The following is a 25,149-nucleotide window of genomic DNA, read 5'->3' as shown; positions in this document are numbered from 1 at the left end:
TGGGGGACACAGGGCCATGGGACAGCCAAGGCAGCAGGGCCATGGATAGGCTGGGAATGAGGGAAAGGCCTGAGAATGGTCAGGCAGGAATTAGGCCTTGTCCCCCCAAAAAGGGGAGAGGATGCAGGGCCCAGGTGGCAAATGTGTGTGCAGGAAATGGCAGAATCTGGCAGCATTTGAGGAGGTGAAAGGAGTGAATTGTGCTGCAGCTCTGCCTGTGTCAGCTGGGAGATGAACAGCAGCCCATGGGCACTGTGCCCTCCCATCCAACCTCATTTTCTCTTGGGGATGTGGAGTGGCATCTCCAGGGAACTGCAAAGAGCAAGCTGAGAGAAATGGTCAGGGAGAGAAGGAAGCCAAACCCTTTCCAGTGAGTCTCTTTGGGCTGCAGGTGTGTGAAGGGTGCTGGAGGTGTGAGGTTTGGGCAGGAGCCAGAGACTCCTCCAGCATCCCAGTGAGGGCTGAAGAGGTTAAGCAGGAAGCTGAGCAAGTCCCTTCCCCCTTTGCTGCATCTGCAGAGATCATGAAGCTCCCTTTGTGTGTGTCCTGAGGGCTGCTGTGATCTTCTCTTGGGGAGTGAGCAGCAGAGAGTTGTGTGCAGGGCAGAGCTGAGCACAGAGTGGGTGTGGTGGGGGAAGGGCCAGGGAGGAGAGCTGGGTCCAGAGCAAGTAGCTGCAGCCAGCAGTGCAATGCAGCTCCAGCCAGCAGAGGCCTGGGCAGGCAGTGGGAGGAAGCTTTAGGCAAGGCCTGGGAGAGGCTGTGTGGAGGCAGCTGTGTTGTGGTGCTGGCCTGCAGCTGTGTGCTGGGGGCTGTGTGCTGGGCAAGGAGCTGAGTCTGCACTTGTTGAGGCCTCCCATCTTGATCAGCCCTGGCTGTGTGCTGTGGCTGTGCTGCTGGTCTTGGGAGCTGCCCCCAGCAAGGCTGAGCTGTGCTGCCTGGTCCTGGGCAGTGCTGAGCCATCCCTTGTAGGTCAGTGCTCTCCCCTGAGCCCATTGCTTCTCTCTTGCAGGAGCTGTGTCCTCTCTCCATCATCCCTGCCCCTTTGGGGGGGGGAAGAACAGTTTGCATATCTGTCCCTTGGAGCAGCCCAAGAGGTAAGAAACCCAGAGTGGGTTGACAGCAGGATCCTATGCCCCCAGGGCAGCTCTTAGCCTCCTCCACCTCCTCCTGTCCAGCATATTTCACCTCTCTAGGAGCTCTGAGGCACATCAGGTGTTATGGGAGTTGATAAATGCTCCTGGCTGCTGGGGGTCAGTTGTATGGCAGGAGGTGATGTTTAGGGGTTGGGATCTGGAGGGTGGTGAGAGAAGGTTGGAGGTGGTTTCGTGTTCCATGTTCATTGCTGCTGCCTCCATTGTCTGAGCCAAGGGAGATCAAAGGACAGGGCCTGGGCCAGGAACCACCCTGCCAATGTCACCAGGCTCAAGGAGAGTAGGACAAGACCACTTGTAAGCCCCAGGGCACCTCAGGGCACTGATCACAGGAACCTGGGGTCTCAGCATGGGTATTGGAGGTCTGTGCCCACACTGTGGCAGAAACTGAAGGTTTGAGGTCCCCTCTGCATTCTCTCCTCCAGCTGGGTGTTGGGAGTCAGGGACTGTCATGACCCAGGCAGGATCTGAGGGTTTGAGGTCCTGGGCTCAGGTGCTTCCATCTTCTGTATTGCACAGCTGTGACCCCTTCCTGCCACAGTATGGCCTCACAGAAGGACCCAGGCAAGAGCTGGGAGGAGAAGAAACACCCAGAGATCAAGTTGGAGCAGCCAAATTTCAGACTGAAGGGAGAGGAAAAAGGGGACAAGATCAAGGATGATGCTGAGAAGAATGATGACTATGAAGAGGAGGATAATGATGATGATGAAGGTGACCAGGATGAGGGGGAGGAATGTATGGAGGAGGATGACGCCAGAGCAGGTCCCTCAGTGTCACCCAAAGAGCTGAATCAGTGTCTTGAGTGTGGGCAGAGGTTCCCAGGTAGGTCAGAGCTAGTGAAGCACCACTGCCCACAGCCTGGCTCCAGGCCCTTCGTTTGTGGTGACTGTGGCAAGAGGTTCCGCTGGAACTCAAAGCTCATCCAGCACCGCCGCACCCACACTGGGGAGAAACCGTTCACTTGTGCTGACTGCGGCCAGAGGTTCACCCAGCGCTATAGTCTCACCCAGCACTGCCGCACCCACACTGGAGAGAAACCATTCACCTGTCCTGCGTGCGGACGCAGCTTCACCCAGCGTGGCAAGCTCACTCGGCACTGCCGCACCCACACGGGGGAGAATCCTTTCACCTGTGCTGACTGCGGGCAGAGCTTCACCCAGCGCTATAGTCTCACCCAGCACTGCCTCACCCACACTGGAGAGAAACCTGTCTCTTGTGACAACTGTGGCAAGCGGTTCAGGAGGATCTCTCATCTTAGGCAGCACCACCTCACCCACACTAGTGAGAAGTCCTTCAGCTGTAGGGACTGCGGCAAGAGCTTCAAACAAAGCTCCAGTCTTACCATCCATAGCCGTATCCACACTGGAGAGCATCTGTTCCCCTGTGCTGCGTGTGGAAAGAGCTTTACCAAGAGCACGTCATACCTCCGGCATCAACTGATCCACAGCGGTGAGAAACCGTACAGCTGTGCCGACTGTGGTATGAGCTTCACCCAGAGGTCCTCCCTTTGCCAGCACCGCAGGGTGCACAGTACTGAGAAGTCCTCCAGCTGCAGGGAGTGAGGCAAGAACGTCAAACGAAGCTCCAGTCTCATCATCCACCGCCGCATCCACACCGGAGAGAAGCCGTTCCCCTGTGCTGAGTGCGGCAAGAGCTTCACCAAAAAGGGGCACCTCAGCCAGCATCGCCGCACCCATACCGGTGACCAGGCTAGACTGCGGGGAAGGAACAAATAGATCCACCCAGGCTCCATTGGGATCATCCTGACCTGCCTAAGTAGCCTTTTGCAGCAAATTGAACCCAAATTGTCTCTTTTTCTTCTGCATTTCTCAGAGGCTGGGGGCTCCAGCAGGAACAAACACCTCCTGCCCTTCTGAACACCAATTAGTGCTGATGAGAACAATTACAGTGCTGAGTTGGCACAGCCAGAGCTGCCATTGGAACGGGACAGAGCTTTACCAGGGTTTGTCTGGTCCTTCCCCAATCTGTGTCTCCCTGGGGTAAAAAATCATCTGTCCATTGCCCAGTTTCATTGATACAAGGCCAAAGTTACCCAAATCCTGCCTGATTGTTTGTATCTTAGACATTCCTGCCCACAATGCCCAAATACTGAGGACATTTGCTCCCTAGGAATGGGGCTGGAGCTGTGTGCTCATTTCAGGGAGGTCAAAGTGAAGTTCTCAGGGACATCTCAGTGTTTTTTTTCATTGTGTCAAGGGACGTTAGGTGTTTGGGGGGGGTGCTGGAGGGTTCTAGGATTGGTTTTCATAATCTTTGGAGGGTGCAGAGGGGATGTAAGGGAGGTGTTTGGAAGCCCTTGGAGGGCTTCTGACAGCTTTCCACTACAGAACTCTGCTGCTTTCCAGCAGGCCTGGGGCTTCCAAAAGCCTTCTCCCTAGCTCAGCAGTGTTCCTCATGCATTCCTGCTGACTTGAGGCTTCTTTCAGCCTTTCCATCCACACAGAAGTGGGAAGAGATTTCTCTGAGTGTTGAGTTTTCAGGATATTTAAGAGTGTAAAGAGTGAAATCATTGCAAGAAAGGATGCTGTGCCTCAGCACAGTGCCCAGAAATGCTCCCCCAGGATGTTTGTCTTACACTTGGATCTGAGCTTAGCTCTGCAGCTCTCAGCAGTGTGCCTGGCAGAACTGTGAGCTGTTGCTACGCAAGCTGGAGCTGGCTGAGCTGCTGCACAAATCCACAAGTCCTGTGCTCAAGATGCTGCCTTGGGAGCTGAAAGTGCCTGTGCAAATGCCATGGTCTTCAGCTGGAGAGACCTCTCCCCACAAATAACTGCCAGAGGAACAGTCTGGAGTTATCCAACATGCAGAGAACCCCAGAAGGGCACTTGGGCAGGGAACTGGGAAGCAGCTAAGGAAGTGCAACTGCAGGTGGGCCTGGGAAACTCTCAAACTGTGAGAGCAACTTGGGGATGTGGAGCTGCCCCACTGTGGGAAGCCTTTAGGGCTGGTGAGCCAGCACTGGATGCCAGGTGGTGCTGATCCCTTGCTTTAGAATTCCCTGCTTCTCCTCCTTTCCTGTCCTGCAGCTGCTGTTCTGCAAACAAGGGCAGCTTAAGGGCCGTGTGTAGAGCCTCTGATTCTCTGCTGACCAACTCCAAGCTGCAAAGTTGTTTTCCTGTATGAGCCAAGAACAACATCCTGTATGAGCCAGAGGTGCTGGCATCTTTGATTGGAGCATGCTTTAGTTTGTACACAGGGCTGGATTCTACTGCTGCCATGAATCAATGGGAGGGGGAAGAAAGTCTACCAAAATGAGGTACTTTGGGCAAGAGAGATTGGTTTAGGGACTTCCACTCCTGTTAGCTACTTCTTCTGTTAAGGACTTCTGGGCCTTGTGATGTTAAGGACACTCTAAGAATCTGTCATGCTGGGGACTCTGCAATGCTGTAATAAAGGACTTGTGAGCAGACTCCTGAGGTTCTCTACCCTCTGCCCTTCTGGCATCTCGTGATACCAGCAGGGGGTTGGTCCATTTGTCAGGTCAGAGGGCACCCTGTTCTCAGGGTGAATCATTAAGAACTCAAAACAAAAAATAAGGTGGGGTATGTGTGTGTGCAGGGAACATGGTTTGGGAAAAAGAGTTTGTGTTTAGCTTGGCTTTGAAAGAAGTTGTAACAATCAAGGGTACTTACAGGCCCATTCAAAGCAATTAAGCCAACTCTTTCAGGGACAGCACCTGAGGGGGTGGCTCAGACAACCTCTGTGAGTGTGTGTGTGTGAAACCTGGCAATAGCAGTTTTGTATGTTTTGAGGTTGTGTTTCTCATTTAAACTTGAATGCTGAAGATTCCTTGATGTATTGACAGATGGATTTGTCTTGTTACACTATAAAAGACCTCTCAAGTTTTGCAGGCTGCAACCCTTGGAAAAAAGTTTCCTCACAGCATCATCACAGAAGACATCTTTCAAGGACTCTACCTTCCTGGTGTCCCTGCAGATCCATTTGAATCTGGAAGGAAGCTCTCACTTCAGTTCCAACTGAAGGACTGTCGGAGCAGGGTGTTGGTTGTGGATTTGTTCTCCTGGCTTCCAGGAGGAACAGGGATGAAACGAATTTTGTCCTATTTGCTATGGGGTTCAGCATTGTTACTCTTTTACCTTGTGTAATTTTATATAACTGATTCAAAATGTAGTGTCCAATATGCTACTGGTGTCTAATGATGGTGTAAAACAGATTGGTGCCATTAGCCAATCAAAACTCATGTCTGTTGTAAAACTTGTTTAAAACTTCTTTCCTTCCTTTCTTTCTTCCTTGCTTCTATCTTTGATTGACAGGGTGGTGTAAGAGGCTAACTCTTGTATCTCTTGATGTGAATCCACAAAGATAAAATCACCTTGTGTATCATGGGAAGGCCCTGTGTCACAGCTCTCATGGAATGTGCTGAAAGTGTGATAAGGAAACAGTTGTGGAGGTTAGCTTTACCATTGGTAAAGAGAACTATGTAGAGTAGAGTAGAGTAGAGTAGAGTAGAGTAGAGTAGAGTAGAATAGAATAGAATAGAATAGAATAGAATAGAATAGAATAGAATAGACCAGGTTGGAAGAGACCTTCAAGATCATTGAGTCCAACCCACCATCCAACACCATCTAATCAACTAAACCATGGCACCAAGCACTCCATCAAGTCTCCCTCTAAACACCTCCAGTGATGGCAACTCCACCACCTCATAAGTGTAAAGGCATCTTAGTAGAACCTGTACTTCATAGTTCCTTTGCTCTGTGTGTACTACCCACCCATAGGTGTTAGGAATAGCTGTTGATTGTATAACCTATTACGAATCAAGCATTTATCATCTTAGTTGTAGCAATATTACCTTTAAGACTTGTATTATTGATAAGTGTGGTGGTTTAGGCTGGGTGCTGGCCCGGATGCCACTGCACAGACCACACCTGGGAGGTCCCAAGGGGTGGGCCCAGCCCAGGGGGGTGGTCACAGGAAACCAGGTATTGCATTCCCATAATGCCCTGCTCCCCTATAAAACATCCACACGGGGTCTTCACTTCCTCTTTTGTCCCCTGCTGCTGCCTAGGTAAAATGGTGTGAGCCACCTCCCTTGGGCCTGCCCAGGCCCAAGGCTGGGTTGGGGGGGGGGGGAGGAATGAGCCCTGGGGGGTTTGGGTGTACCCCCAGGTGGGGATGGGATGTTCTTGGGTATGTTCTGGGATCTCTCTCTTTTGTCATGGTGTTTGTGGTTCTCTGTAAAACTTTCATTGTTGTTTTTATTGTTTTCCCATTTAAACTTTCCATCACTTTTGCAATCTGTTTGTCTGAGTCGTTATTTTTGCCCGTGGTGGGGAGGGGTCTGCCCCAACCCATTACAATAAAGACATTGATCAGCAGAGCATGATCATTCCCTGCCGAAGAAGGGCAGAGACATGGATCCCAGTGAATATGACAAGAGGGTGGGAGAGTGAGAGTGGATTGGGTCATGTTCTCAGGCTATTAGACCAGGGACTAAAAGATTCTAGAGAAAGGACAAAAAGATTTGTGGGATGGTTAATGTTTGCCATAATATCAGCTGTGATAATATTAGCATCCCCAGCTGCTGCAGTTACAGCTCTGACAAAGGCATACAAACTGTGGACACAGTGAGAACTTTATTAACCAATGTGAAAAATGATTTGCAGCTGCAGGAAGCTATAGATGAGGAAATAATGGCAAGGTTATGCATGCTTGAGGCCAGGGTTGTTTGGTTAGGAGACCAATAAGCTGCCTTGCAGACCCATATGATGCTGCAGTGTGATTGGGAATATCATAAGCAGGACATGTGTGTAACATCCTTGTCTTGGAATGACTCTCAGCATGATTGGAACTCACTCAGGTCACATTTACAAGGGGCCTTTGAAAGCTCCTTGAAATATAATGTCCAAACACTGAAGCATCAGCTGGAACTGCAATTAGCAAATACACAACAGGTGAGGATTGATTCAACATGGCAAGCACTGAACAAAGATCTGAGCTGGCTGAATCCAAACAATTGGTTCTCAGGTCTGAATCTACGAGTGTGGGTTAGAGGTGAAATCCTTGTGGTGATTGGCATTGTAATTGTAGTGTTCATGGTGTTTGTAATCATAGCCTTCAGGAACAGGAGGATGGTCAGGACACAAGTGATGGCTGCTGCTTTAAACCATATAAAAATGGGGAGATGTAGGAAAGCAGAAAGTATCTATGGAAGGTTTCAGGACAAGAAAGAGCAACAGGCTGCTGATACTGGAAGGATGGCCTGGTGAGAAAGAAGAGCTGACTGTGGTAAACAGCCTGGAGTGCGAGACAGGAGGACACTTGCCCCCATGCTGGAGAAGCTCAACCTGATATGGGATGAAGATAACAATGGACAGCTGCATATCAAAGGAGGAAATTCAGTGAGCAGCAGTGGTGGAAGAATGTCAGGGAATTGCTTAGCCTGCTGGATTTTTCCTGTATAAACTGCTTGATCTGTGCCAATAAACAATTCCTGCTCCACCAACAGGGAGTCTGTGCAGGCTCTCAGACAGAGAGGCTGAGGGACCTGGGCTGCTTCAGACTGGTGAATGGGGTTCAGAGCACTGCCATAGCAGTGTGCACATGGCTGAAGGGTAGTTTCAGAGAGGATGGAGCTCTCCTTGGGTGTGTTACGAGACCAAAACCTCCACAAAGTGCAGCTTGAAAGGTTCAGAGTGGAGAAGAGGCCAAAGAAATGTCCCTGAAAGGGCAGAGCTGCTATGCATGAGGCCATCCAGAGGTGTTGGGAAATAGCAGGGAGAGCTGAGACAGCTGAGGGAAGGGATGGAAATGGCAGGGGGAGAGCTGAGTGGGGAAGCAAGATTGGTGTCAGCAGCCTGAAGAGAAAGAGTTAAAGGCATGGGACAGTGTAGGAGAGGCTGCAGTGGGGATGGCCAAGGGCTCTGGCAAGCCTGAGAGGCCAAACAGGACCAAGGTCTTTGTCCCCTTGGCTCTGGCAGTTGCCTCTGCCACCAAGGCCTGTGAGGAGAAACTTGGCTTTGAGGCTTTGAGGTTCTTCTAGTCCAAGGGCAATGGTCAGGGTTTGGCTTTATGCTTCATAGAACAAAGGCATACTTTTCTGCACTGTACTTTGCCTTTGTCTCCCTGCAATCCTGGCCTCTAACAAGCTGCTCTAACGAGTCCCTGGGGAGCCTTTGGCAGTAACAAGCCTCAGTGAGGCCAATCAGTGCTTCAAGGTACTTTGGAGTTTTCTTCTGCCTTGGACTTCTTGAGAGGCTTCTTGGCAGTACCTTGGCAGAGTCTCCTGGCAGTACCTGAGGATGATGTAATCAGCCCCAAATACTCCATGGGGCTCATTAAATACTGCTGAGCCTCTAATTATTGCCAAGGTTTCTGCAGCTAATTGGAGAGGTTTATATTGCACAAAGCATCTGATAAAAATGATTTCACAGGGTGAATCAGAGATCTGAGCCACAGGTGAGGGACAGGATCTGCCTTGCCAGGGTCTGGGGGTCAGGGCTTGGCCCTTTGGATCAATGAAACCCCTCCAGCTTTCCTTAGCAGCAGAGCCACCTTGAACTGCTTGTCCTGACCTGTCAACACTGCCTCAGTTCTCTGCTCTTAACACAGCCTGGAGATGTTTCAGTGACTCCAGTGATGCTTCCCTTGCATCCACTGTCTTCTTCTGCTCTAACCAGACCCTGGAGACAGTTTCCCAGTATGCTTCACTGGGACCCATTAAGAGTAGAAGAAACTTCAGAGTTTGAATCTGATTTTGACTTCTGGAGAGGTTTCATCATCTTCTCAGTCTCTGAGGTTCATGGACTCGGCAGCAAAGCCACCAGAGGGCTCCTTTAAATGCCTTGGGCTGGTCCTTTTGTGCTTTTGAGGTGGGTCACGCTAAGGGGTTGGAGGCAGCCACTGGCAAGCAGGCAGCACTGACAGACAGCTCTGTCCAGGAGCAGCTCCTCCGCACAGCACAGCAGGGCTGAGAGCACCACCAAGGCATTTCAAGGAGATGAGGAAGGCAGAGAGATCTTCACGTTGTCCAGGACTAGGAGAGTGACTGAGAGCTCACTGGAGGAGAAGTCACTGCAGTCACTGACACAGTGAGGCTGTGGGTGCAGGACAATGTAGCTGTAGCTCCTGGAGGCATCACTATCTCAGTAGCTGATGTTCAGCTGAAGGCTCCTGGAGTGTGCACACAGAAGGATGACCCACCACAATGGGACTCTTGTTTTCTGGAATTGGGCTGTTGGTCACTTTCTGTTCTGACACCAGAGAAATCTTCATGGCAGTTCTGGGTCCCTGCTGCATATGAAGCTGTGATGAACCATCACTGGTTTGTATTGATGGGGACTGAGCTGATCCATTCCTCACACAGCTGAGGGACAGGGGTTACAATGAGGCTGAGAGAAGTGTGTCCTAACTTGTTCCTACCTTTCACTCCTTGGACAGGTCTCCATGGCCAGAGGCAACAGATGGCCAACAGCAGCTCCATCACCCACTTCCTCCTCCTGCTATTCCCAGGCACAAGGCAGCTGCAGCTCCTGCACTTCTGCCTCTTCCTGGCCCTCTACCTGGCTGCCCTGCTGGGCAATGGCCTCATCATCACCACCATAGCCTGGGACCACCACCTCCACACCCCCATGTACTTCTTCCTCCTCAACCTTGCCCTCCTTGACCTGGGTGCCATCTCCACCACTGTGCCCAAATCCATGGCCAATTCCCTGAGGGACACCAGGGACATCTCCTATGCAGGATGTGCTGCTCAGGTCTTTCTCCTTCCCTTTTTCATGTCAGCAGAGTTTTCTCTCCTCACCATCATGTCCTACGATCGCTATGTTGCCATCTGCAGACCCCTGCACTATGAGACCCTCCTGGGCAGCAGAGTTTGTCTCCACCTGGCAGCAGCTGCCTGGACCTGTGGCTTTCTCAATGCTCTGCTTCACACAGTCAATACATTTTCCCTGCCCCTCTACCAGGGCAATGCTGTGCACCAGTTCTTCTGTGAAGTCCCCCAGATCCTCAAGCTCTCCTGTTCTACATCCTACCTCAGGGAACTTTGGCTTCTTGTGGCCAGTGGCTGTTTATTCTCTGTCTGTTTTATGTTCATTGTGGTGTCCTATGTGCAGATCTTCAGGGCAGTGCTGAGGATTCCCTCTCAGCAGGGACGCCACAAAGCCTTTGCCACCTGCCTCCCTCACCTGGCTGTGGTCTCCCTGTTTCTCAGCACTGCCTTCTTTGCCTACCTGAAGCCCTCCTCCATCTCTTCCCCATCCCTGGACCTGGTGGTGTCAGTTCTGTACTCAGTGTTGCCTCCAGCAGTGAACCCTCTCATCTACAGCCTGAGGAACCAGGAGCTGAAGGCTGCCCTGAGCCAACAGATCCCTGGATGCTTTCAGAAGCAATAAACTCTTTGTCTTCTCCTGCAGAGCAATTCTGATGTCACTCAGTGCAGGCCCAGCCTGGCTGCTTAAGTTTTGCTCTTTGTGGTGGATTTTTACTTTTGACAATGTTGTCATCACCTTTCTATTTCACTCTCTGCTTTGCTTTTCTGACTGAGGATTTATGTTGGGGGAGCTGTACTCCTTCTTTGGCTAAACAAAATAAAGCTTTGAGTTACGTTTTTTTTCCTGAGGTCCTTCCTCCAAGAATTTTCTAGAGCTTCAGGCACATCTCCTCTGTGCAGAGGTGGAGGGGCAATGAGTCCCAGCACAGCAGCACTGCCAGGGAGCAGCAGTACTTGCTGGAGCCCTGGTCCTAGTACAGACTGCTCCTCATTCCAGTACAAACTGATCCTCTGTCTCTCTCTGCCATACCAACTCCATCCATCACAGTACAAATTTCATACCCTGCCTCCGCCCACAACAATGTGGCCACCTCACAGTGCAAACTGGAGACCATGATTCCATCCTACTATAGATTGGGCCCCATCTCAGTCCAGGCATGGTCCCTTTAAGCCCTCCACATACAAACCTGGCCTTGTCCCAAAATAAACTGATCCTCCTGATGTCATCCCAGCACAGCTTGAGAGACAGCCCAGAACAAAATGGTAACCCTGTTCCTGTCCCAGTATCAACTGAATCTCACCCAGTGCTGAGAGGATATTTTGAATCCACTCCCAGTACAGGCTGTGTCCCTTCCCAGTAAAAACTACATAATCTGAACTGCTCCCAGTACAGCTGTGGCCTCCTCTCACAACAAAGGGAATCACCTTCCCTTCTCCCACGACTGCCTCTGTCCCATCCCAGTGCAAAATGCATCTCCAGACCTCCTACTAGGACTGACTGCATCCATTGCAGTACAAACTGGACACCTCCTTGCCCTCCCAGTACTGTCTGAGCCCTGTGCTTGTCCAAACAGAGACCCTTTAACATTCCCAAGTGCACATTAGGCCTTGTCCCAATATAGGAGGGATTCCTTTATCCCTTCCCAGTATAGGTCTGGCAAGGCTTATTGTAAATTCACTCCCTCTAAGTATAGACCAGACCCCAGTCCAGTACAACTGGGATCCCCTGGCTCCATTCCAGTACAGTATAGCCCTTATCCCATTACAAACTTGATCCTTTTAACCCCCTGCCAGTACAGACCTAGCCCAGTCTCAGTACAAACTGAAAAGGGGTGAGAAGGGCTGCCCCAGTTTCCAGGAGTGGTCCCTCTCGCTCAAGAGACCCTTCCCCCAGTAACAAAGGACCCTGTGACAAGTGTGAGCGTCACCACCAGCATTAGAGGTGCCCTACCACCAGCCAGGTGAAGGCCAGAGACAACAGATTGTCCTGGGATGTCTCTGTGAAATGGCCTGGCACTTCAGAAGCCCTGAAGTACCCAGGTCTGATGGACACAGGGGCCCAATGCACCCTGATACCATCGAGCTGCAAAGGGGCTGAGCCCATAAGCATTCAGGGAGTCACAGGGGGCTCACAAGGCCTGTGTGGTGAAGGCACATTATGCCCAGATATCGAATCTTGTCCCAGCATGTGGACAAGTTGCCCCTCTTTCAGGAGGAAGACAAAAGCCAAGGCATTAGCCAGGCCAGCACGCACCCAGTGCATGCAGTGCTTGTGCAAACCCCAAGTATGGCATAATTCTAGCTTCACGCTTTCTATAGGCTGAAGCCAGCTGTCTATGAGAGTGCCCATTGGTCAAACCCAGCCTTGAGGAATCTATAAGTATCACTCCAATTGGTAAACAAGTTACCCCCTCTTTCACTTTGTGCAGCCTCAGTCATTCAGCTTATTGTTGTTAGCTTCTGTCATACATGCACGTATACTGAAGGCCTCTGCATTGTGAGAAACAATCATGAGGATCATCTCCAGAGGGAGGACCTCCACTGAGCCCGAGAAGCCCAGCATTGTCACAGCCAGTTGTACTGACCGGGAGAGCCCACTGTGCCACCGGAGGACTGAACCAGCCCCCGAGGGTAAGATCTGCCCAATGCCACCCTCCAACAGAGTGGATTAGGAGAAGGCTGACCCTGACTGACTGCAAGGGATCCTGAATTCAAATCTATTACTATGGCTGTGTCTGGAGACAAGCACCAAGTACATGGACACAGGGACAGAGCTGGCTGGGTTCAGAGCAAGATAGAAACCTTGACCCTGTTGACAGCAAAGATGTCTGTCCAAAGGCACAGAGAGGTGGAGAGGAGGCTGGCAGAGAGGCTCCCTGGAGTTCAGTTTCCTTCTGCTGGAGTTCAAAGCAAACCCTCACAAAGCCTTGGCATTCTTAGGGCAGAAGAACTGAGCCTGCAGAAGTCTGACTTGGTGCTGGCCCTTGGTGCAGGTTGTGCCTGGGGAATGTGTGAGTGGGAGAGATGCTGGACACAGCTGTTGTGACCCAGGAGAGCTCCAATGGTCTTGCATTAGGGTCACTGTTTTTAGAGGTGGAGATCACGGAGGCAAGGTATGAAACCAACAGGGTAGGTAAAAATGTCTGTGATGAAAAATTGCCTTACATTACAATATGCTCTATGTGCTTAAATATAATCCATATAAGGGCATTTGCTGTGCCTATGCTGGGTGGGGGAAGAGCTCTTTGCAGAGGCATAAGGCAGTATTTTATGAGCTCTAATGACTGAGGGAGTTGTGTGCTGTAAGCACAGCAAGCACAGCAAGCACTGTGTAAACACAAAGAGGGAGGGGTCAGGTTGCAGTGAGTGTGCCAGATCTCAGCCTAAGCCCCAAGCACAAGGGTTTGCCCCACCACCAGCAGTCCCACACTTAACCCCTGATGCTTCTGCCCATGCAGTTTCTCCAGCACCTGTCAAAACACACAGGAAAAGGAGGGAAAAAATCCTCTCCAAGCAGGGATTGTGAGGAAGGCCGTTGGTGGGGCCCAGCATCTCACAGAACCCAGTGGTGGATGAGAATGACTCAGAAAAGGAAACAATAACTGCCACATCTCTGCCCAGAAAGGAATTAAGGCAAACTTGTCTGGATTATGCAAGGAAAGAGGGTGAGGCAATACTAAGCTGGGCCCTGAGATGCTGGGATGAGGGGGTGGACACAGTGGACCTGGATAAGAGGGAGGCAAAGCTTTTAGGCTCCCTGACTCACGATGCTGGTCTGGACAAAGAATTAGCCAAGCTCAATGGAACACACACTCTCTGGGCCCAGATCCTCAATGCCATCCAGACCTGGTACCACTCAAGAGATGACCTGCCCTGGGCCCCAGTTAGATGGACAACTAAGGAACAGGGCATTCAGTGTCTGAGACAGATGGCTGTGCTGGAAATAATTTATGGGGATGTCCACCTCCCTTCGGACCCAGATGAGGTGCCCATGAGATGGCCCTTCGTAAAGAAACTCACCCAGGGTGCTCCTCACAAACATGCTTACACATTAGGAAGGGATACTCCTGACTGGACAGGATGGAAGTCCTAAAACTGTCTGTGAGTTTGCCAATGATTTAAGGGAATATGAGGACAGTGTAAATCAGAAACTCCTGATCTCAGCCATAGAAACTATGGCTAAAGACATTGTCAAAGAGATCAAGACCTCGATGTCTGAACTGAAAAAGGGGAGCGATGCCTCCTTTTCCCCTTCTCCTTCAGAATGGGTCTGGTTTCAGACCTTCCCCTAGGAGATCACCCCAAGCCAGTTGGGGGATGTCAAGGGGGTCTCTGTGGAGGATCCTTTGTGACCTGGAGAGGACATGGACACCTGGCATGGCCAACCCACCTCTGCCCTCTGGAACAGAGTGTGGGAACTGCAAGGTGGCCACACTGGGGATAACACATCCAGAAGAAGGGCTGCCCCAGTTTCCCAGAGGGGTCCCTTTCACTCAAGAGACCCTTCCCCTAGTAACACAGGACCCTGTGACAGGTGTGGGCATTGCTGCCAGCATTAGAGGAGCCCTACCTCCAGCCAGGTGGAGGCCAAGGACAACAGAGTGTCCTGGGATGTCTATATGAAATGGCCTGGCACTGCAGAAGCCCTGAAGTACCCAGCTGTGGTGGACACAGGGGCCCAATGCACCCTGATACCATCGGGGTACAAAGGGACTGAGTCCATAAGCATTCAAGGAGTCACAGGAGGCTCACAAGACTTGACTGTACTGCAAGCTGAGATAAGCCTGACCGGGAATGAATGGGGAAAGCACAACCTAGTGACTGGTCCAGATGCACCTTGCATTCTTGGCATTGACTTTCTGCAGGAGGGATGCTTCAAGGAGCCTGGGGGGCACAAGTGGGTGTTTGGGGTGGCAGCTGTGGAGACTGCAGGCAAAGAACAGCTGTCCACCATGCCCGAGCTGTCAGATGACCCCTCCGTAGTAGGCAGCCATAAGGTGCAGGATTTGAAGTTCCCTCTTGCCTCTCACATAGTACATCACAGGCAATACAGGACCAACAGAGACTCTCTGCACCCCATACACCAACTGATTCGATGACTGGAGAGCCAGAGCGTGATCAGCAAGGCTCACTCCCCCTTCAACAGCCCGATATGGCCAGTGCGGAAGGCAAATGGGGAATGGAGACTGACTGTGGACTACCGTGGCCTGAATGAAGTGACTCCTCCGATCAGCGCTGCCGTGCCGGACATGCTGGAGCTCCAGTACGAGCTGGAATCAAAGGCAGCCAAGTGGTACGCCACAATTGATATTGCTAATGCCTTTTTCTCCATTCCCATTGCAGAAGAATGCCGGCCACAGTTTGCTTTCACCTGGAGGGGAGTACAGTATCAATGGAATGGGTTGCCTCAGGGCTGAGTCCATAGCTCAACCATCTGCCATGAGGTGATCCAGACTGCCTTAGAGAAAGGTGGAGCCCCTGAGCATCTGCAGTTCATCAATGACATCATTATATGGGGTGAGACAGCAGAGGAAGTTTCCCAGAAGGGTAAGAGGATAATCGACATCCTGCTGGAGGCTGGCTTTGCCATCAAGAGAAGCAAGGTGAAAGGGCCTGCCAGGGAGATCCAGTTCCTGGGTGTTCAATGGCAGGATGGCCGTCACATCCCTCAGGAGGTGGTGAACAGGGTAGCCACTATGGTGCAGCCCATAAACAAGAAAGAGACACAGTCCTTTTGGGGGCTTGTGGGCTTCTGGAAAATGCACATTCCCAGGTACAGTCAAATTGTGAAGCCTCTCTTCCATGTAACAAGGAAGAAAAATGATTTTGTGTGGGGACCTGAGCAGCAGGTGGCGTTTGACCAGATCAAACGAGAGGTGGTCCAGGCTATGGCTCTGGGACCTGTTCGAACTGGGCCAGAGATCAAGAATGTGCTGTACACTGCGGCCAGTGAGAATGGTCCTACGTGGAGCTTGTGGCAGAATGCTCCTGGTGAAACCAGGGACAGGCCCCTAGGTTTCTGGACAAAGGGCTAGAAAGGCTGTGAAGCCAACTACACCACAACAGAAAAGGAAATCCTAGCTGCCTATGAGGGTGTCCAAGCTGCCTCTGAGGTAATTTGGTCTCAGTTACCACTATTTCTAGTTCCAAGGCTTCCAGACCTGACCTGGATGTTCAAAGGGAGAGGCTCAACCCCACATCATGCCACAGATGCTACCTGGAGTAAGTGGATGGCCCTGATAACTCAGCGAGCTCAGATGGGGAACTTCGAACGCCCTGGCATAGTGGAAGTGATCACCAACTGGCCAGAGGGTGCTGACTTTGGAATGCCACCAGAGCAGACAGTGAGCCGTGCTGAGGAGGCTCCCCCATACAATGATCTCCCTGACAACGAGAAGGGCTATGCTCTATTTACAGATGGGTCCTGCCGGCTTGTAGGCAGCAAGCGGAGATGGAAGGCAGCTGTCTGGAGCCCAACAAGGCAAGTGGCAGAAGCAAGGGATGGAGAAAGTGAATCCAGTCAGTACGCAGAGGGAAAAGCTGTCCAGCTGGCCCTGGATATAGTAGAACGAGAGAACTGGCCAGTGCTGTACCTCTACACTGACTCCTGGATGGTAGCCAATGCCTTGTGGGGGTGGCTGAAGGAATGGAGGAGGAACGGGTGGCAGAGAAAAGGGAAGCCTCTTTGGGCTGCTGACCTGTGGCAAGACATCGCTGCCCACCTGGACAGGCTGCCAACCAAGGTACGGCACATCGATGCACACATCCCCACGAGCAGAGCCACAGAGGAGCACAAGCACAACCACCAAGCAGATCTGGCTGCTAAAATCTCCCAAATAGTCTTGGACTGGGAACACAAGGGCAAGCTGTTCTTAGCTCGCTGGGCCCATGACACTTCTGGCCACCAAGGGAGAGATGCCACATACCAGTGGGATGGGGACAGATCAGTGGACATCTCCATGGAGGCCATCTCACAGGTCATCCATGAGTGTGACATCTGTGCTGCCATCAAGCAGGCCAAGTGCATGAAGCCTCTGTGGTATGGGAGGAGATGGTCGAAATATAAATATGGAGAGGCCTGGCAGATCGACTACATCACCCTTCCTCGGTCTCACAGCAGCAAACCACCTACTGACCATGGTGGAGGAAAGTACAGGGTGGCTGGAAACCTACCCAGCACCTCATGCCACTGCCTGCAACACCATCCTGGGCCTAGAGAGACTTGTCCTGTGGAGACACAGCATCCCCAGGAGGATTGAATGGGACAATGGAAGCCACTTCAAGAACCATCTCCTAAGGGACTGGGCAAAGGAACATGGGATTGAGTGGATTTACCACATCCCATACCATGCACAAGATGCAGGGAAGGTTGAGAGCTATACTGGCTTGCTAAGGACCACCCTAAAAGCCATGGGACCTTTAGGAACTGGGAAAGACACCTAGATCAAGCCACTTGGTTAGTGAACAGCAGAGGATCTGTGAACCGAGCTGGTCCTGCCCAGTCCGACCTGCTGCACACAGTGGATGGAGATGGAGTTCCTGTGATTGCTGAGAAGAACCTGCTGGGGAAGTCAGTGTGGGTTTTCCCTGCTGCTGGTGAGGGCAAACCAACCTGAAGGGTGGTCTCTGCTGAGGGGCCTGGTTAAGGCTCTCAGCTAAGGCTCAAACCACCACACTTGCTTAGGAGAAAGTCAACCAGAAAAGGCCATGGTGAAGATCTCTGCTCTTCCAGTCCTCTGGAATAGGACTGCAGGTACAGGATCATCATCCCAGGGAGGAGTGAAACAGGTTACAGAAATAGCTGCTCAGGAGGGAATGGCTCCAGGCATGGTCTTTGCCTCAGAAGGAGGAGTGGGCACAGCACTGAACACAAGCTGTTGTGTTTCCATGGATCAGAGAGGAAGGACATCCATAGACATGGGTGAGAGCTGGGAACAAAGCAGGATTGTGCAGGAAGGAGGAGCCAGCACAAGTTCTGCACCATGAGGGAGGTGGAACACTGGAACAGGTTGCCCAGGGAGGTAGTTGGGGTCCCATCCCTGGAGATATTGAAGGTGAGGCTTGACAGGGCTCTGGGCAACCTGATCTAGTTGAGGATGTCACAGGGAAGGCTGGATAAGATAAACTTTGGAGGTCCCTTCCAGCCCAGCCCATTCTATGATCAGTGAGATATGGGAACAGAGCAGATGGGCAGAATCCGATGGGATGGCATTCAACAAGTCCAAGTGCCGAGTGCTGCACTTTGGCTACGGCAATCCCATGCAGAGCTACAGGCTGGGGTTGGAGTGGCTGGAGAGCTCCCAATCAGAAAGGGACCTGGGAGTACTGATCGACAGCTGCCTGAATATGAGCCAGCAGTGTGCCCAGGTGGCCAAGAGGGGCAATGGCATCCTGGCCTGCATTAGGAATAGTGTGGCCAGCAGGAGCAGGGAAGTCATTGTGCCCTGTACTCTGCTTTGGTTAGGCCACACCTTGAGTCCTGTGTCCAGTTCTGGGCCCCTCAGCTTAAGAAGGACATCGAAACACTTGAACGTGTCCAGAGAAGGGCAACAAGGCTGGGGAGAGGCCTTGAGCACAAGCCCTATGAGGAGAGGCTGAGGGAGCTGGGATTGTTTAGCCTGGAGAAGAGGAGGCTCAGGGGTGACTTCATTGCTCTCTACAACTACCTGAAGGGTGGTTGTAGCCGGGAAGGGGTTGGTCTCTTCTCCCAGGCAACCAGCACCAGAACAAGAGGAGACAGTCTCAAGCTGCGCCAGGGGAGGTTTAGACTCGAGGTGAGGAGAAAGTTCCTCACAGAGAGAGTCATTTGTCATTGGGATGTGCTGCCCAGGGAGGTGGTTGAGTCACCATCCCTGGAGGTGTTCAAGAGGAGATTGGACGTGGCACTTGGTGCCATGGTCTAGTCATGGGGTCTGTGTTGATAGGTTGGACTTGATGATCTCTGAGGTCTCTTCCAACCTTAGTTATAGTGTGATACTGTGATACTGTAGATACTGCAAGAAGTGCAAAAGGAAGACACCACCTGGGGCTTCTCAGAGCTCTGGGCCTGGCTGTGGTTGTAGATTCGTGCCTTTGAGCTTCAGCCTCAGGAAGTTGGTTGGAGCAATAAATCTGAGCTTGTTCCCCTTTGTTTGCATGGCTGTTATAGTGCAGGGCATATGTGAGTGCTGGTCTGCTTCAGGGAACAGAACAGGGGACAGCAAGGACCTCTCTGGGAAGAGCTGGGGCAAATGTCACCTTCAAGAGCAGGTCTTAAGCCTCTATATTCTCCTAAGCTCCCATTTCAAGGACCAGGCCTCAGGTCTGTCTGCATTTCATAGAGCAATACTGAGCAACGCTTTACTGAGGTTCTTTTCCCTATTCCAAATGCCCTGGGATGGAACAAACCCTGCACACAGGGAAGGCCAACTGCAGATGGGTTGTGGCAGGAGAAAAGTGGCCACCCAGACACAGGAATTGTCCTCCCCCAGACTCCACACTGCTGTGGCCACATCTGGATTCCTGGTATCTGGGTGCAGAGTTCAGAAGTCTGAAGGGGAAGCCAGGAACTGGGGAGGCTGCAGAGGAGATTTTCCAGGATGGGGGCTGACATCTCTGTGGAGAGGCTGAGTGCTGGGCTGCTTCAGCCTGCTGAATGGAGGCTCAGGGCACTGCCATAGCAGTGTGCACATGGCTGAAGGGTGGTTTCAGAGAGGATGGAGATCTTCTGGAGAGTGGAAAGAGACCAAAACCTTCAGAAAGTGCAGCTTGGAAGGTTCAGAGTGGAGATGAGCCCAAAGAAATGTCCCTCAAAGAGCAGAGCTGCTATGCATGAGGCCATCCAGAGGTGTCAGGAAATGGCAGAGAGAGCTGAGACAGCTCAGGGAAGGGATGGAAATAGCAGGGGCAGAGCTGGATGGAGAAGCAGGATTGGTGTCAGCAGACTGAAGGGAAAGAGCTGCAGGCATGGGACAGTGTAGGAGAGGCTGCAGTAGGCATGGCCAAGGGCTCTGGCAAGGCTGAGAGTCTCAACAGGACCAAGGTCTTTGTGCCTTTGGCTCTGGCACTTGCCTCTGCCACCAAGGCCTGTGAGGAGAAACTTTGCTTTGAGGCTTTGAGGTTCTTCTATTCCAAGGGCAGTGGTCAGGGCTTGGCCTTTCTGCTTCCTAGACCAAAGGCAAGTTTTTCTGCCCTGTACTTTGCTTTTGTCTCCCTGCAATCCTGGCCTCTAACAAGCTGCTCTAACGAGTCCCTGGGGAGCCTTTGTCAGTAACAAGCCTCAGTGAGGCCAATCAGTGCTTCAAGGTACTTTGGAGTTTGCTTCTGACTTGGACTTCTTGAGAGGCTTCTTGGCAGTACCTTGGCAGTGTCTCCTGGCAGTACCTAAGGATGATGTAATCAGCCCCAAATACTCCATGGGGCTCATTAAATACTGCTGAACCTCTAATTATTGCCAAGGTTTCTGCAGCTAATTGGAGAGGTTATTATTGCACAAAGCATCTGATAAAAAGTACTTTTAAAGGTACATTTCATCACTTTTCAGCAGCAAACCACAGCAAAACCTGACAAGGTCCTACCCTGGTCACTGCTCATCCTCACTCCCCACTGCCCCCAGCAGAGACAAGAGCCAGAGGTGAGGGACAGGATCTGCCTTGCCAGGGTCTGGGGGTCAGGGCTTGGCCCTTTGGATCAATGAAACCCCTCCAGGTTTACTCAGCAGCAGAGCCACCTTGAGCTGCTTGTCCTGACCTGTCAGCACTGCCTCAGGTCTCTGCTCTCATCAGAGCCTGGAGATGCTTCAGTGCCTCCAGTGATGCTTCCCTTGCATCCACTGTCTCCTTCTGCTCTAACCAGACCCTGGGGACCCTTTCCCAGTATGCTTCACCGGGTCCCATTAAGAGTAGAAGAAACTTCAGAGTTTGAATCTGACTTTGACTTCTGGAGAAACCTTCTGGAGAGGTTTCATCAGCTCTCAGTCTCAGAGGTTCATGGACTTGGCACCAAAGCCACCAGAGGGCTCCTTTAAATACCTGGGCTGGTCCTTTTGTGCTGAGCCAGGCCAGGCTCCTGGGCTGGAAGGTGTTGCTGGCAAGCAGGCAGCACTGCAGGGAGACAGCTCTGGCCAGGAGCTGCTCCTCTGCACAGCACAGCAGGGCTGACAACACTGCCAGAGGATCTCAGGGAGATGAGGAAGGCAGAGAAAGCTTTGAGGTGTCCAGGACTGGAAGAGTGACTGAGAGCTCCGTGGAGGAAAAGTCACTGCTGCAGCTCCTGCAGGCATTTCCATCTCAGCAGCTGACATTCAGCTGAAGGCTCCTGGAGTGTGCACACAGAAGGATGACCAAAGCCCTTCAGTTCCATCCTGTGAGCAGCAGTGAGCAGAGCTGGGGAAGGAGAAGGCTTCACCCCCATCCCCTCTGCCTTTCTCTCTTCCCTTCACTGTCTCTGCAGCACTGCAGGCCTGCTCCCTGTTTCTCCACCTCTCCATGGGACTCTTATTCCCTGGAATTGGGCTGTTGGTCACTTGCTGTTCTGACACCAGAGGAATCTTCATGGCAATTCTGGGTCCCTGCTGCATTTGAAGTTGTCATGAATTCTGCCATTGGGTTGGTAGTGATGGGAAATGAGCTGATCCATTCCTCATGCAGCTCAGGGACAGGGGTTACAATGAGGCTGAGAGAAGTGTGCCCTAACTTGTCTCTATCTTTCCCTCCTTGGACAGGTCTCCATGGCCAGAGGCAGCAGATGGACAACAGCAGCTCCATCACCCACTTCCTCCTCCTGCCATTCCCAGGCACAAGGCAGCTGCAGCTCCTGCACTTCTGCCTCTTCCTGGACATCTACCTGGCTGCCCTGCTGGGCAATGGCCTCATCATCACCACCATAGCCTGGGACCACCACCTCCACACCCCCATGTACTTCTTCCTCCTCAACCTTGCCCTCCTTGACCTGGGTGCCATTTCCACCACTGTGCCCAAGTCCATTGTGAATTCCCTGAGGAACACCAGGGACATCTCCTATGCAGGATGTGTTCTCCAGGTCTTCTTTTTCATATTCCTAATTGCTACAGAGATTTCTCTCCTCACCATCATGTCCTACGATCGCTACGTTGCCATCTGCAGACCCCTGCACTATGAGACCCTCCTGGGCAGCAGAGTTTGTCTCCACATGGCAGCAGCTGCCTGGGGCTGTGGCTTTCTCTATGCTCTGCTGCACACAGCCAATACATTTTCCCTGCCCCTCTGCCAGGTAAATGCTGTGGACCAGTTCTTCTGTGAAATCCCCCAGATCCTCAAGCTCTCCTGCTCCACATCCTACCTCAGGGAACTTTGGCTTCTTTTGGTCAGTGTCTCTTTAGTCTTTGTCTGTTTTGTGTTGATTGTGGTGTCCTATGTGCAGATCTTCAGGGCAGTGCTGAGGATCCCCTCTCAGCAGGGACGCCACAAAGCCTTTGTCACCTGCCTGCCTCACCTGGCTGTGGTCTCCCTGTTTCTCAGCACTGCCTTCTTTGCCTACTTGAAGCCCTCCTCCATCTCCTCCCCATCCCTGGACCTGGTGGTGTCAGTTCTGTACTCAGTGGTGCCTCCAGCAGTGAACCCTCTCATCTACAGCCTGAGGAACCAGGAGCTCAAGGCTGCCCTCAGCCAAATGTTCCCTGGTTGCTGTCAGAAGCAATAAACTCTTTGTCTTCTCTTGCAGAGCAGTTCTGATGTAACTCAGTGCAGGCCTAGCCTGGCTGCTTGTGTTCTGGGTGTTGCTGGTGGTGTTCCCCTTGTGAGAATGTTGTTCCCACACCAATGTCTTTCTTCAGACCATTTCTGGTTCAGTGTTGTCCTATCTGGGGTGACCCAGAGGCTGCAGACATGAGGAGCTGTGCTCCCTGTGTGTGTTGAATATAATAAAGGATCCTGCAGGGATTTGTTTCTCTGAGTTCCTTCTTCCAAGGCTGCTCTGGAGCTGCAGGGCAATGCCTGTGTGCAGAGGTGGAGGGGCAGAATCTCAGCACAGCAGCAGTGCCGGGGAGCCCCAGAGCTTGGGCTGTCCTGAGCTGCTCTTTCTTCCCTTCCACCCTCTCCTGCTGAGCCTGTGTGGAGGGGCAAGGCCTGAGTGCTCTGGCACTTGGGCACTGTGCTGCTGTGTGGCAGTGCTGGGACTGCAGGCAGGGACAGGCCAGGGCTGCTTCTGGGACAGAGCTGGGCTCCAGAGCAGCACTGCCATCAGAACAAGAGGTCTCCTCATGCCTTCACACCCCAACCCCCTGCATTACAGACTGCAACTACTCAGAGTCTAATGTTTTTCTCCAGTCCATTTCTGATTCAACACTGGTCTGTCTGCTGTGACCCAGAAACTGCAGACGTGAGGAACACTGTTCCCTGTGTTTTTGACACTATCAAGGACCCTTTAAAGTTTGTTTCTCTGAGCATCTTCCTGAGAGCTTTCTCTGAAGCTGCAGGGCAGTTCCTGTGTGTAGAGGTAAAGAGGTAGAGTGCCAGTAGAGGTTGCTGGGCTTGTCCAGCCTGGAAAAAGGAAGATCTTGGGAGGGATGAGCAGCAGCAAGGCTGTTATCCTGGGAAGAATGTGTCAGGCTCTTGTCCATTGTTCAGGACACTTGGACAATAGACAATGGTCTGAAACTGACGAGGTTCAGGCTACACAGACAGAGAAAGTTTTCCAACAGGAGGATAATCAACCCCTGGAAGCTGTTTTCCAGAGAGTGTGCAGGAGCTCTGCCCCAGCAAGTGACCACTACATGTTTGGCTGAAACCCTGAGGAATTTGCTGCGATGCTGGTTGGAGCTGGAGGTTGGTTGAGACACTTCCTGAAGTCCCTTCCAGCCTGACTGCTGCTGTCCTCCCTTGCACTTCATAGCTTCCAATTAGGGAAAGCTCTTGGACTCTCCCTGATCACAGCACTCATTCCCAGCAAGTGCAGAGCTTTCTCACAGGGTATCCCAGCCAGCACTGACCACATCCTTTGCTTCACTCAAGATTTTCTCTGTTACTGTTGTAATACACTCCACAAAGAACCTCTGACCCTCCTGGCCTTGCACTTCTGGGGTTGTACCTTCTGATGGTATTGCTGAGGTTCCTGTGGTATTTACCCCCTTGGGTGGCAACTCCATGGAACAGTTTTCATTCTCTGCCTGTAGTGTCCTGCAATCCCCCACACTGTTAACATGTTTGAGACACTGGCCCTCAACCTTAAATGCTGTCATGCTGGGATTCCAGTCCACAGGGACCTCAACATGTGGGTGGATTTGGCCATCAAAGGCCTCCTGAAGTTTGACAAGGCCAAGGCAGGCAAGGTCTGCACTGGGGCAGAACAAACTCATGCCTGTGGACAGGCTGTGATGTGACCAGCTGGGCACTGATCCTAGGAAGAGGGCATGGGAGTCTTGATGGAAGCCACATCAGATGGTGAGGTTCCCATTTCTAAAAGAGGGTGGAGAACCTGGAGAAGTGCAGAGAGATTCACAGTATCACAGTATCACAGTATCACAGTATCACTAAGGTTGGAAGAGACATCGAGGATCATTAAGTCCAACCTGTCACCACAGACCTCATTCTCTCATGAAGGTCTTAGGGCCCCACAGTACAGGACCTGTGTGGCAAGCTGGAGGCAGCTGGACCACTCTGGCCTGATGAAGGGCAGGCACAGGGCAGTCTCAAGGCAGACAGCACCTGCCTGGAGAGGTTTTGGAGCCAGGCTCTTCTGCAGTGGCAGATGGCATGGCAGTGACAACAGTAACAAGGTGCATGCTCCCAGGAGCTTTGCCCTGGGCCATAAGCAAGTTGGTGTCTGCTCAGTTTTGTCTGTTTTGTGTTCATGGTGGTGTCCTATGTGCAGATCTTCAGGGCAGTGCTGAGGATCCCCTTTCAGCAGGGATGCCACAAAGCCTTTGCCACCTGCCTCCCTGTGACAGTTTTAGGCTATGCCTTTCAGAAGAGACAGCTACTGAGCACTCTGGCTGAATGTTTTGGTGTGAAAAGGAAAACAAAGATAATTCTAACCGAACTTCATTGGTAGATCAGTAGGAATGTAACTTTAAGGTTCTGCTCTGTGCAGTCAGCCTGAGTCTGTTTCAGTCTTGGTCTGGACAGCTGTTTTTCTTTCTTCTGTGCTTGGTGCTGACCTTGGATTAATGAGATAAGAAACAAATTCTTCCCTTAGCATACACTTTGAACTAATTTCCCTTAATAATTACTTTTCTCTCTAACCCTTTTTGGGAAAAAAGTGAGGAAGGGGGAAAAGGTTTTTTTGGGG

The 25,149-nt window shown here is 51.8% G+C and overlaps 3 protein-coding genes across 3 annotated transcripts in view; all 3 read left to right on the top strand.

Annotated features, from left to right (window-relative positions):
• The window catches only part of LOC137454421 (zinc finger protein 850-like), a 345,652-nt gene extending 342,939 nt beyond the window's left edge, over nucleotides 1-2,713 (top strand). Inside the window, exon 10 of the mRNA XM_068164461.1 lies at nucleotides 2,020-2,713. Within this exon, the coding sequence (XP_068020562.1) occupies nucleotides 2,020-2,713 (694 nt within the window). The remainder of the gene's footprint in view (nucleotides 1-2,019) is intronic.
• A 7,083-nt stretch (nucleotides 2,714-9,796) lies between these two features.
• On the top strand, nucleotides 9,797-10,432 carry LOC137454382 (olfactory receptor 14A16-like; the record flags this gene model as incomplete). Its single annotated transcript, XM_068164430.1, has 1 exon — nucleotides 9,797-10,432. A coding segment is annotated over one exon (636 nt), but the record flags the coding sequence as incomplete, so codon positions are not given.
• An 11,198-nt stretch (nucleotides 10,433-21,630) lies between these two features.
• On the top strand, nucleotides 21,631-22,563 carry LOC137454420 (olfactory receptor 14A16-like). Its single transcript, XM_068164460.1, has one exon. It carries the CDS (start codon nucleotides 21,631-21,633, stop codon nucleotides 22,561-22,563), a length of 933 nt encoding a protein of 310 aa, XP_068020561.1.
• The last annotated feature ends 2,586 nt before the right edge of the window (nucleotides 22,564-25,149 follow it).

Source organism: Melanerpes formicivorus, unplaced genomic scaffold (assembly GCF_026170545.1).
Source record: "Melanerpes formicivorus ecotype bairdi unplaced genomic scaffold, bMelFor1.0.p_v2 SCAF_80, whole genome shotgun sequence".
Classification (NCBI taxonomy): Eukaryota; Metazoa; Chordata; class Aves; order Piciformes; family Picidae; genus Melanerpes; species Melanerpes formicivorus.
The sequence above is the reverse complement of the archived record's forward strand: the minus strand, read 5'-3'. Positions and strand labels throughout refer to the sequence as shown.